At 41.1% G+C, this 13,370-nt stretch overlaps 2 protein-coding genes across 6 annotated transcripts in view; one reads left to right on the plus strand and one right to left on the minus strand.

The window, feature by feature from the left end:
• STN1 (STN1 subunit of CST complex) overlaps positions 1–12,212 on the minus strand; it is a 49,026-nt gene extending 36,814 nt beyond the window's left edge. For 2 of the 5 annotated variants that reach the window (XM_069098893.1, XM_069098890.1), the window contains exons 1-4: positions 12,059–12,211; positions 11,049–11,245; positions 8,283–8,378; positions 812–880 (exon numbers count right to left, since the gene is read on the minus strand). In XM_069098893.1, coding sequence (XP_068954994.1) covers positions 812–880; positions 8,283–8,378; positions 11,049–11,181 — 298 coding nt within the window. In that variant the 5' untranslated portion in view covers positions 11,182–11,245; positions 12,059–12,211. Of the gene's footprint in view, positions 1–811; positions 881–8,282; positions 8,379–11,048; positions 11,246–11,341; positions 11,728–12,058 lie in introns of those variants that run through there. The other 3 variants (XM_069098894.1, XM_069098891.1, XM_069098892.1) reach the window with 3 other exon arrangements.
• SLK (STE20 like kinase) overlaps positions 11,636–13,370 on the plus strand; it is a 115,777-nt gene continuing 114,042 nt past the window's right edge. The window contains exon 1 of the mRNA XM_069098889.1: positions 11,636–11,772. The gene's annotated coding sequence lies outside the window, so the exon portion shown is untranslated. The remainder of the gene's footprint in view (positions 11,773–13,370) is intronic.

Below are 13,370 nucleotides of genomic sequence, written 5' to 3' on the forward strand. Positions count from 1 at the left end.
TAATCAATGGCTCAATTTCCTTTCCTCTCACTCTCTTAATGTTCTATAGTCTTGTCTTCTGACTTCATCATTCAACTAAAACTGCTCTCTCCAAAGTTACCAATGATCTCTTAATTGCCAAACATCAATCTTTTCTTTTTCTTTAAAAATGTTTTGTTTTAAGAGATGGCTCTCTGGGATAGGAGGAAATTTAGGCAATGTAAAAACAAAATACGCCAATAAAATCTATTTTTTAAAAAAGTTATTTTCTAAACAATATTTTTAGATGCTCCCCAAAAGCTAATGTTTCTATCTACTCACAGATCACCTAATGCCTGGTATATTGTATGGAGCACATAACAGATCAGAGATGTTGGTGTCATGCTAATTCATGACTCTGTAGAGTTGGGTATTGCTACCATATAGATGAGTGATATTTCAAATCCTCTGGCCAAGCAACATGATCTCTTGCTGAATTGGAATAGTTTTGCTGTCCCACTCAGTAATTGCCATGAATAACAAAGTCTAGAACTGCTGGACTTTCACAGCATTCTGCTGGCATTCCCATTAGTGTTGATGGAAATGAGCCCCAAATGGATGGAAAGAAGAATAATGAGAATGTCAGTGAACAAACCTGGTAAGTTACACTACACTACATTATCAGTTTCCAGAGTAATGGTAGAAGCTTTTAAGTGTGTCACTGGCAGTCTACAAAACTCAATGGGACTCATCTAAAAATACAGGCTTAAATATTGTTTTTATTCATTTACACAAATAAGATGTATTGGTTAAATCAAAGGTGAATAAATGTGGCAAATTAATGTCATCTTACCTGAAGATGGCTTCTTATCTTGTGAGTTTTTCCAGCAGATGCAGTTTATAACACCTGTACTGTCATCCACTACAAGAGAAACATAAATACAGTAGATCTTTGATGGTGGCTTTTCTTGTATGGCAAGCATGTTATCACAATGCTTTTGTGCTTTTGTCAGTGACAATAAAAAAGTACAAATTATTTATACAACATTTTCCCTAAGAGACAAACACCTTAATCTAGTGTAAAACATGTATTGAAACCCTTATATCTCCAGATATTTCTCACCAGACTCCTAATAAAAATGATTTGTCTGCACATGTCAAAGTTTGTACATGTTGTAAACATTCCTCTTTGAACTCTGTTAATTTTTTGCACTCTAGAAAATCAGCTGCACAAACTGTACATTTCCTGTACCCCACTAATTTCAGACATTCAATATTCTTGCCTCCCCAAAATAGTATCCTTAGAAAGTAACTGTCCATTTTAGTCTTAAGTGCTCATAGACAGATGAATTAGCTAAAATAAAATATATTGGGATAATTATATATACCCTACACTGAAAAGGCATCAGCCTGAAGTCTAGAGTTTTATGCTGTGTTACTATTATCATCATGGAAAGGGGCCTTGAGAAATTAACTTAAACCCTTACGCCTTTATAGCTCTGAGATACTTTCCACTTACTTTTACTTAATACAGAGAATGTAAGAATAAAAGTACTTTGAGTTCTTGAGATGAAAGACTACAGAAGAACAAAGTTTTGTTTTCATAGGTAAATACATATATAATAAACACATTATTTTGCATTTTTATACACATATGCACACACTAATGTGCACATGGACACACATTTCCATTCTACAAATTGTAATAGTACTAGTCATGAAAATATTAATTTGTTATAAAACCCTGTGAGTTCAACAGAAGAGAAGAGCTGGCATGAGGAGAGTAGACAAGGCCTTTTTGGAAAATATAAGAGGTCATATGGAGCTCCTGACATATCAGAACAGAATAGCTGGGGCGGCCAGGTGGCTCAGCGAGTAAGAGCACCGGCTCCAGTATCAGGATGACCTGGATCAAATCCGGGCTCAGATACTCAGCACCACACCCAGAAATAACTGGCCATGTAACCTTGAGCAAGTTACTTAACCCCGATTGCTTTAAAAAAAAGAACAGAATAGATAAAGGAAAGCATGCCTTGAGACATTAGCCCAGGACTTCTCCAGGGTAGAATCTGCCCTAAAGTTATCTTAATCATTGCAATTCTTTTTTATTTTTTTGCTTTTTGGAGGACAACTGGGGTTAAGTGACTTGCCCAAGGTCACACAGCTAGTTTTTGTGTTAAGTGTCTGAGGCCATATTTGAACTCAAGTCCTCCTGACTCCAGGGCTGGTGCTCTATTCACTGTGCCACCTAGCCGCCCCAATCCTTGCAATTCTTGTCCAATAAAGGAGTTTCAAGCATCATCCTTGCCACTCCCCTAAACCACACAGCCTGCAAAGTACTGTTTTGAGAAGGATCAAAAGAAGATGGAAGATAACACTTGGTCTACTGGTCTGGTTGCTTTATTTTTTCCTTTTTTTATTACAACTTAAGAATAATCAAATAACAAAATATTTCTATATACAAAAAACAAAAAGAAGACTATTTATGAGCCCATGAACATCTGGCACGTGAATTTTGTTTTTTTAAATTGATTTTAAAATCTTTTCAACTTTGAATTAAAGAATCATCAAAGAACAAAATATTCCAATATACAAAAAATAACAAAAGGGAAGATCTACCTATGATCTTACCAGTGTGGGGGACTTCAGTGTAGAAGGAAACAAGCATTTATTTAAAGCCTATTTTGTGCCAAGCATTGTGCTAAATACTAAACAAATATTATCTCGTTTAATCCTCAAAATAACCCTAGATGGTAGGTGCTATTATTAGCCCAAATTTACAGCTGAGGAAACTAAAGCAAACAGTAGCTTGCCCAGGCTAACACAACTAGTAAGGGTCTGAAGCCAGTGTTGAATTCAGGTCTTCCTAACTCTAGGTCTAGTGCCACCTAGCTGACTTTTTTCCCCCAGGCAAAAAAAAAAAAAAAAAAAGCCTGCTCTCAAGGGGCTAATGAGAGAGACAATATGCAAACAACCATATGTAAACAAGATAGACTGTAGATAATCAACAGAGGGAAGGCAAAACTAGCATGGGGGATAAGGAAAGGATTCTTGTAATGATGATTTCAGCTGGGACTTGAAGGGAGCCATGGAGGCCAGGAGATAAAAATGAACACGGAAAGAATTCTAGGCATGATGGATAACAGTGAAAATTCAAAGTCAGGAGATGGGAGTATCTTGATTAAGGAACAGTAAGAAGGCTAATGTCACTGGAATGCAGAGTACATGAAGGGAGGGGAGTATAAGGTATAAGATGACAAAAGGGAGGAGGTAGGCAGGTTATGAAGAGGTCTGAAGGCCAGATGGAGGATTCTCTACTCAATCTCAGATGTGACAGGAACCCCTGACATTTACTGAACAGGAGAGGGACATGGTCAGATATGTTATTTATAAAGATCAATCTAACAGTTGAGTGGAAGATGGACTGGGCTGGGAAGAGACTTAAGGCAGCGAGCCCAACAAGCAGGCCACTGCAATAGTTTAGATATGAGGTGGTGACAATGTCAGAGGAGAAAAGGGAACATATAGAAGAGATAGAATCAAAAGGTCAAATCAACATGACTTGGCAACTGATTGGGCATTAGAGTAAAGACTAGAGGATATGTTGTCCTCTTTGTGAGGCTGGGTGACTGAGAGCATGACAGTGCCTTCACAAGTAACAGGAAAGTTAGAAAATGGGTAGGACTTCAGGGGGCAAGTTTTGGGAGTTAGGAGTACAGTTTTGGACCTGCTGAGTAATCAGCTTAGTGGTGCAGTGGATAGAATGCTAGAGCTGGAGACAAGAAGACCTGAGTTCAAAGCTGCTATCAGATATTTGCTAACTGTGTGATCGTGGGTAAGTCACTTAATTTCTGCCAGCCTCAGTTTCCTCATCTGTAAAATTGGGATAATAATAGCATCTACTTTTCAGGTTTGTTTTGAAAATGAAATAATATGTAGAAAGCACTCTGCAAACCTAAAAGTACTATACAAATGCAATTATTACTGTTATTACTAAGGACATCTTGTTCAAGATGTCTAATAGGTAGTTGGGGACATGAGAATAGAGGTTAGGAGAAAGGTTAGGGCTAGATAAGGATGTCTGGGAATGATCAGTACTGTTTTCAGTCATTTTCAGTTGTGTCTGACTCTGTGACCCCATTTGAAGTTTTTTTGGCAGAGAAACTGGAGTGGTCTGCCATTTTCTTCTCCACATCATTTTACAGAGGAGGAAACTGAGGCAAACACAGTGAAGGGATTTGCCCAGTGTCTGGGACCAGATCTGAACTCCGGAAGATGAGTCTTCCTGATTCCATTCCTGGCACTCTGTCCACTCCATCACTTAGCTCTCCCAACATCAATATAGAAGAGATACTGAATTCATGGTTGCTGGTGAGATTACCAAGCAAAATAATGTAAAGGAAAAAGGGCCCAGGAAAGGGCCTTGGGAATACCCACGGTTGGTGGGCATAACCTAGATGAAGATCTAGCAAAGGAGTTGGAGGAAAAGTGTTCAGACAGGAAGGAGGAGAACCAAGTTGGGCTTCCCAGTGTCACAAAAACCTAATAAGAAAGTAATTTCAGGGAGAAGAGGGTGACTGACAAAGGCTGCAGAGGTCAAGAAGGATGAGGACCAAGAGAAGGCCATTTGATTTAGTAACTTAGTGATCATTGGTATCTTTGGAAAGAACAGTTTTAATTGAATGATGAGGCCAGAAGCTAGACTGCAGAGTAAGGTGAGAGAAAAGGAAGTAGAGACAACAGATTATAGATGTTTTAATAACATTCTTTGTTTTACATTTTCTTTTGCATCTCTATCACTACCCACTAACTGTCCCAACCCTCCCCTAATAGATGCCCATCTGAAGTAAATAAATAAATTCAAGAAAAACAAATCAACTCATTGACTATATCTAAAAATGTCTTTAGAACTCTCTTACATGCCAACTGTAGGTATTGGCCATAACATGCTAGACCAGTTATTTTGTTTCAGGACAAACAGAAATCCGAGTGTGTTCAAATTAATTTAAAAAAAAACCTAAGACCACTCTTTTCTTCCCCTTTTATTCATGATTTTTGCATGAACTCATCTGTGGAAGGACACGAGTTATTCTGCTCCTGTGACATAGGAAACAGCAGGTTGGCATGGCGGTCTGCTTAGCAGGAGTCAATCTAGATAAAGCCAATCCAGACTGAGTGGGAAAAATGTTTTAAAATTTTTCTACAAGATGTCTAGAAAGAACAAAGTTAATGACTGACAAACCAAGTTGAAGAAGCTGGGCCAGGACTGGAATCTGAAAACAGGAACACCTCTTGGTCAGTTCATAGATTACTTTGGCCCCAACAATGATCTAAAATTGATGCCATCAATCCAAACATTATTAAGTATCTAGACAAACTTTTATTGGATCTACCCTGCGATTTTATCAGTGTGGGGGATCTCTGGTGTGAAAACTCCTTCATCAAAGCAAAGAAGCAACTCATTTGTAACTTATAGCCCTAGAGAACTGTGTGGAGCACCGGGAGATGAATGGTCCTTGACAGTCACACAGCTAGTGTATGTTAAAGGCAGGACTTAAATCAAGGTCTTCCTAATTACAAAGCCAGCCACACTTCCAGTCACTTCATGTCTAGTTCCTGCATCTTTGCAATGCCTATCCCTCTGCCTGGAATGGTCTCCTTTCTCATCTCTTCCTCTTAATTTCTCTAGTTTCCTTCAAGACTCAGTTGGAACCCCTCTTTTTGCAAGAAATCTTTCTTGGTCCCTCCAACTGCTAGTACCTTCCCCTTGGAGATTCTAACACTTACTCATATACATACACACACACATATATACCTATATATACTCATATACATACATATTATAGGTATATGTGTATATGGATTATGTGTGTATATATGTGTATGTGTATATATGTATGTATACATATATACATATATCTTGTATCTGGTCATTTACATATTGTCTCTCCCATTAGAATGTGAGCTCGTTGAGGGGAAGGGTTGTGTTTTTTTGCTTTACTTTGTATGCCCAGAGCTGAGCAAAGTGCCTAGCACATAGTAAGTGCTTAGTCAATGTTTGTCAACCAACTTCTGTACTCAGAAAATACAGAATTTAATTATACAATCTGAAACTCTCTCAAGTTTTCAATTGGGGACAAGTTAATTTCTTGAAGCAAGAGGACATGTTCCTCCCAGGTTTCTTGGTCCCAGTAGAAGATACCGTTTTATGCTGTTTTGTCAATGGTATTCAAGTCCACTAATGACTGTGACAGAAGCCACAGGCTAATACTTGCTTTTTGACTCTCCCTCCAGAACCTTTCAAAAGCTTTCTGAGGCCACTGCCACTGAATGGATTAGAGGGGGATAGATCACCACAGTGCTATGTAAGGCACTACTCTCTAGCTGATGCAATAACAGTTCCTTTCCAGGCCTGCCCTGGTCACCCTTTTGTTTTTAGCTGTGAGACAAGTCCAACAGTATGAACAGGAAACAGCCCAAGTATAGCTTCCAGTGAGTCAGGCCGACCAAAACTGAGGAAAGAACAGGGAGGGGCAGCCTGGCAGGTATTCATTCTAAAAGCTAAAATAAGGTCTCTGGACAGCAGAGACAGAAAGAGCTTTGACTCAGTCAGTGGGAGAGATTAGGCTTAGAAGTTATTTTCATTCTGAATTATTCCACTATTCCCAATACAGCCCTCAAAAGGTTTCTTTCTCTTAGGAAACTCCTGCTCTGGAAAAGTTTATTCAATCATAGTTAAACACCCCAAATCTTTCTTAGATCTTAATTTATTTTATGGGAGAGATAATATTCTTGTTTAGGTCTATGTAATGATTCTTTTAAAAATCACTGTTGGCCTTCCAACAGGTTGAATCTGTTTCTTCTATGAGCTCCTGGAGGGGAAGTAATTGGCTCATGTTTCCCTTATTTCCTACAGAACATCCAACTCAGGGCTGGGCACACAGTAGGCCCTTAATAAAGGCTTATTCAAATGAGCAAGCTGGTAAAAATGGAAGGGTCCAGCACCCTTTGTTCCTATGGGAATAAAAGCATATAACACTAAAAAAGAAAACTCTGCACAAGAAAAGCCTCAACAGGGAATACCTGACAAGACCATCTATTCTAGAGTACAAATAAATATAATTAGAAAACACAAAGGACTTGGGAAAAATTCTCAATGCTCAAACCCTTTAAATATAAACAATCTATAGCTAGTAAAGCTAATGCATGGCAATGACACATGCAGTAATATTTCATCTTTTTTTTTTTATCACTGTCGGTGAAAAACTAAACTCTTAGGACCTGGCCTCTCCCATTTGTTCCCAGATAAAGCCAAATATGAATAGGATTTCACACACACACACACACAGACACACACAGATACAGACACAGACACACACATACACACACACACACCCAGCCAGAAGGTTAATCACTTGTTCAACCTTCGGGGACCATTACATTGAAAATCAACTTTCTCACAGAAAACTCTCCTGAACCCTTCTAAATGTCAGCTGCAGTTGGCAGCTCCACCTTTGTAAAATAACCATGTTCTAACCACTACCATGTTTTGGTGTGATGCCTCATTTATTGTCATCACAATAACACAACAACTGTACAACCAACTTGCTCATATTATTGCTCATTGTCATTTACAAAGTACTTTTGTAGTAAATATGCTAGAACTTTTAAAAATCTGAAACCAGGGATTTTGTATGGAAACATATTTCTACAATACCTTGCCCCTCCTACCCTGCCTTCTTAAGAAGAACATACATAAATCAACCTTTTCATAAGTCCTCAGAGTCTCCATTATGATCAATTTTCATAAATGCCATAATACAATACCTTCAGTGGCCATGGCAGTGTTCAAGACTATCTATCCTGACACCAAATAGCTCCTCTTTTCTACCTTTTCAAAATCTATCCATATCCTTTCTCAGCTCTCACCTCTCATTGCTAATATCCATGTTTATTCTAATTTGATGCCTTACTTTCCCCAGAGTTCAAAGGCAATGGCTCCCAAGAGGTTTCTTTTATAGAATACAACACACAGACTCTAACAGAGCTTACTTTGCATTCCCCAATGTTCTCTGAGATAGTGTGCCTTTAAAGTAATGTCTGGTTAAGTAGGGAGACAACTGTAACAAGAAAAACTAAAGAGGGGTGGCTGGGTGTTGAAGTGAATAGAGCACCGGCCCTGGAGTCAGAGGACCTGAGTTCAAATCTGGCCTCAGAGACTTAACACAAAAACTGGCTTGTGACTTTAGGCAAGTCACTTATCCCCAACTGCCGTCCAAAAAGAAAAAAAAAAGAAAAACTAAAGAAAAGAGAACTGATCTTACCTCCATAGCTGAAAAATGACTCTCTCTCTCTCACTCCAACTACTGTTCCTAAAATATCCACTTGTTTTATTGGGTGCCCATTGTAAAAAAATACACCTGCAAAAGAAGTAAACATGAAGCAGGGTCCACATCTCTCATCTATAATGTATGAAATAAATCATAATGTTAATGTATTATTAATGTCATTTTTTACCTATGCTATCAAACAGTTAAATATTCAAGTCCCAGCCTTAAAGAGATCATATGGTCATAGATTCAGATCATCTAGTCCTCTAACCTCATTTTAGAGAAGAGGACCTGAGGTCCTGAGAGGCTAAGTGATTTGTTAAATGTTTTGTCCAAGATCACACAATAATAAACTGCAAAACTGGGATTTGAACCCAGGTCCTCTGAGTTCAAATGCTGTATTCTTCTCACTGCCCCACACTGCCCAGTGGCCTACTTGGTATAACAGACAACAAGAAAAAAGAAAGCAATTCAGACAAGGATTTTTCCACAAGTATGAGAGCTAAAAATTAAAGAAATTAAAGTTCAGCTGGTGCCTAGAAGACAAATATTTATGACACTTTAATGACTTTGATCAACTCATAGAAATCAAAATGTATAATTTTAATGTATAAGAGTCCTAAAATATCAATATATACTATCCTATCACACAGACATATATAGAGTTTGGGGAAGTATTAAAAATGGCCTGACAACAAAAAGGAACCAAGGAAAGAGCTGGGTCAATCTGTATCTGCCAGTGTTTCTTCTGAATATTAGTCACTGTTTCTCAGAATCCTTCCTCTCTTACAAAAAATAATATGAATTGTGTCATCCTAGCCAGCCTTCTGGGGCCAAAAGTGTACCGCTTTACTCCAGGGCTTTTGAGTAGTTTCCATATTCCCTGGGACTCAAGAGGGATCCTGAATTAAAAAATTTCCTGGTACAGAGCCTTGATTTTCTCTTTAAAGGGAATGTTCCTAGTTAGTTAAATACCAAATACTACCTTTTACAGTAGATCAGAATGCATTGTTGGTCTTAAGCAATTTTAAGTCTTTTAATCCAATGGAAAAAGTTAAGCCTTGGCAACAGATTTATATTACTCCCCTTTACCCCCGCCCCCATTCTCCACTCCCCTCAGCCTCGTTCATCTACAATGGATCTTTCCATATGGGTGGCATTTGGTATGATTTAGTTTCTTCCTAAGGAGATGAGCTATGAAAAATACTAGACTGTTCTGGAAAACAGATGCCTGTGGGGAAAGCTGGCTGTCTTCCAACAGGAAACAAGCAAAGAGTCATACCATTTCCAACAATGATTAGGAAAGGTGTAGTAGAAATTAAAGAGTAAAAGGCTATCTAAATGCTACCGAGATGTAGAACTAAACAGTAGAGAAGCATTTATTAAGCTCCCATGTGCCAAGCACTATACTAGGCAGTACTAAGATGATAAATACTAACAGATAACATCTGTATAGTGCTAACTTCATGCCAGGCACTGTCCCAAGCACTTTACAATTATCTCCTTTGATCCTCACTACAACCCTGGGAGGTAGGTGCTATTATTTGCCCTATTTTACAGATGAGGAAACTGAGAGAAACAGAAATTGACTTGCCCAGGGTCACACAGCTACTAGGTGTTTGAGGCTGGATTTGAACTCAGGTGGCACTGCACCACCCTGTCCCAACACAATCTTTACTCTCAGGAACCTTACATTCTACCGAATGCCTAAAGTTGGTCTAGTGCAAGGGTGGGGAACCTGTGGCAGTACCATGGTCTAAGTGGATAGAGTACAGGAGTTAAGAATCAGGAAGATGTAGATTCAAATCTCGCCTCAGACTTGTGACCATGACTGGGCAAATCACTTAAACTTTTCTGAGCCTCAGTTCTATCATTTATAAGGTAGGAACTGTAGCCCTTGGAGTACCTACCTGATAGAGGTATCATGAGGCTTAAACTAGATACATTATGTGAAGTACTTTGCAGACATTAAAGCATTTATTATAAATGAGTTATTTATAACATTACTATCATCTCACCAAAATAACACAACTTTACCACCTAGGTTATACCTGCCTAGGAAACCTTCTGAGCTGTTAAATAGGCTTTCTTTCCTACTTAGGCACCACATTTTAAAATACGGCATAACTATTTATTTGCTGTTAGGCATACATGAGGTAGTTTGGGGATAAGCCTAGACTCTAAGACTCAGAAGCCCAAGAGCTGGGGCCCAGAACTGGTTCTACTAATGGCTAATTATGCAGGTTGGGACAACCTACTTTTAATCCTTCTGGGCCCACCCATTACCTCATCTATAAAACCTAGACTATACCTAATCACAGGCTCATTGTACAGTAGAAATGTGAGGTATTATCCCGTGATAATTTATAGGAACCAATAGGTTAAGGTGTAAGAGCAAACATTAAGAGAAAGAAAAGGACAAGTACAAAGGAAGCCAAATGGACTTTTAGGCAACTAAAAATTTATCAGACTAGAGAGTAAGCACTTGCATAGTTCCTTACAAAAACAATCCCCTTATGTTGTTTTTTTAAAGGCTCCTAAATAAATAACAAAAGTTTAATTTGACCCTGAGTTGAGTAAAAAGTGCCACAGTCATCTTCACAGGCACCAAGGAACCAATCGAACATTTTTGCCAAGTACCCAACTAAGCACTTTGCAAACCTCATGTGGACAGTAAGACTACTGATAAAGCCCTGCGGCAAGTTAAAGTGCTGGTTTACCAGATTTGTCTGGTGCCAATTGTCCTAAAAAACTACATACCTGGAGCTTGCTGGGACTCTTTGATGCTTAGTATATCCTTTACATACAATCTTGCAAATGCTAAAAACACGGGATCCAAACCCCATAAAAGGGAAGGGGTCTCCTCTTCACATTCTCTGGGCTCCGGCTGCATTTGGAAACTGTATTATCAATTCCAATTAACCCTGAAAGGTCGAGTACCGCATATAATGTATAACCTGGATACATAAAACAAAAGTAAGAATCTGTGGGACTTCACTTGAGTGGGGAATTCGGCTAACTTAAAGGATCATACATACAGCGATTAAACACACCTCAGAAGTCCAAGCTCCAGTTTACAGATGAGAAAACTGGGGGCCAAAGGTTTTAAGAGATTTCATAGGCTCACAGACGGGCAGCTGGAAAGCTTGGCAAGGCCCCCTTGCCAGCCCCTCATTTTATATCATGATCTCAGTGCCCTTAAGTAGCTGAGACAGTACATGAACCCCTATCCCCAGAATCCTCTTTGGGCTGTGGCTGTTGAACCTAGGGCAACTTGAAACACTACCAATAAAGTTATTTCTAAAGTACTCGTTCCGACATCACTTAAAAGCTCGACTGTCCCTCCAACAAGCCTGGTAACCGCGAGCCTCGCCCTTCCGAATCTCCGCACTGGAGATTTAGAGGGTTACCCTCACAGCACAAGGCGCTCTGCCCACCACCCCTCTGCCTGCTCCCCTTCTAAGAACTTCCCTGGCCCACGAAGGTAAGCACTCCGAAGGCGCCTGGCCCCGCCTCCGGAGGGCTGCACACTAGGCCGCGCCTTAGGCACAGAAACCAGTTTGGTTTGGTCCGTGGGGCTTGGGTACCAGGAGGCGATGCCAGCCACATGCACGAGATCTCGAGTCCCCCTCCCTCCCACGCCGCCACCAGCAGTTGGGTGGGGCTCTACCTCCCGCTATCTCCCTTTACCCCCCCCCCCTTCCCCTCAAAGAAAAAGGGAAATGAAAAAGAAGTCCCCGCCCTCCTCTCCCGCCTCCTCGCGCACGCACACTATCGGCTCCTGAAGCGTCACTCGTAGGCGGGGAGCCCAGCAGGCCCGGCTCCTTCCAAGCCTGGCTCCTTCCAGGCCTGTTCCGGGAGAAGCGCTCCGCCGGACCAGCCCCGGCCAGTCCCTGGCGTCCGCCCCTCCCCCTTCCCGCAATCATTGGCTGCTCTGGGGAGGTCCGGCTCGCGGGCCGGGCCAGACACCGCCCCCAGGCCCGAAGCCCCTCCCAGCTGGGCGTCTCCTTGTGGGCAGCCCCACCTGCGACCTTCGGGAATGCGGCTGCTTGCGCGCGCCTGGATTCCGCCCTGCCCGCTCTCTCCGTCCCCCTCCTTTCCCCTCACTACCCCCGCAGCCTCTTCGAGGAGTTATGGCCTCAGGGCCTCGCCGAGACTCCGAAACTACCAATGAAGAGAAGCTCCATTAGAGATAAAACACCCGGGCTGCGGCCTCTATTAGGCCCTTCTCGGGTGGTGATTGTGTCACGGGGATCCTTTTTTTCTCCTCCTATACCCCTCTAAGGGTAGAAGAGAGCTTTGAAAATGTGCAGTTTTGATTGTATTGTGTAACGTCAGGAGCACGTGTGCTACCTTAATCCTGGAAGGCCCCACGCAGAGTGGGACCCTGGGCAAGTCACTTGTGGCTGTGGTTTGGGAGGTGCTGACCTGTGTTGCTCGGAGGGGCTTCCCTCTTCTCAAGAAATCGGAGGCTCAGCCGCTAAATCTAAAAGAGTTTGCATCCCTTCCCACCAGTAGTTGGCAATTACAGTAATTGACTTAAGATCAATCTCAGTGTCCTGAACAGCTGGAGACACCGCTGTTTAAGTATTTCGGGAGGGGAAGTGGCTGTCAGAAGAATCACACTGAAAACCATTTAGAATAAAAGTGCAGTGGAAACTGGAGACTGGGGTGGAAAATGTGTGTAGTTAGAACGAAGATAATTAAATCCCATAGCACTGCATGCACCCAAACGGACTTCTCGGTAGATTCCAGCATTGCCTGCCTTCAGCTCCTGCCAGGGTCCCCAATACATCGTTTTAGATTTAAGGCTCTTCCTTAGAACCCTCCAGAAAATGGTTATTTCTAAGTGACAAGAGCCAGATGGAAGAGGTAAGAGACAGGTTGAACTACATTTTCCAGACCACGTGTATCTAAACCAGGGTGGGGCAGAAACAGAAAATCACTAGTTGAGCATACTTAGAGGCTTTGGATAATTAATGAATTACTCCCACAGGAATAACACTAGAGATAAGAAGTTACCAAGGGAACCTATTGGCAACTCCCCCAGACCTTTAATGAGCACTCCTAGTTTGCATAAAG

The sequence above is a fragment of the Petaurus breviceps genome, unplaced genomic scaffold, assembly GCF_028583685.1.
Source record: "Petaurus breviceps papuanus isolate PSGF00001 unplaced genomic scaffold, PetGlider_PUasm1.0 37, whole genome shotgun sequence".
Classification (NCBI taxonomy): Eukaryota; Metazoa; Chordata; class Mammalia; order Diprotodontia; family Petauridae; genus Petaurus; species Petaurus breviceps.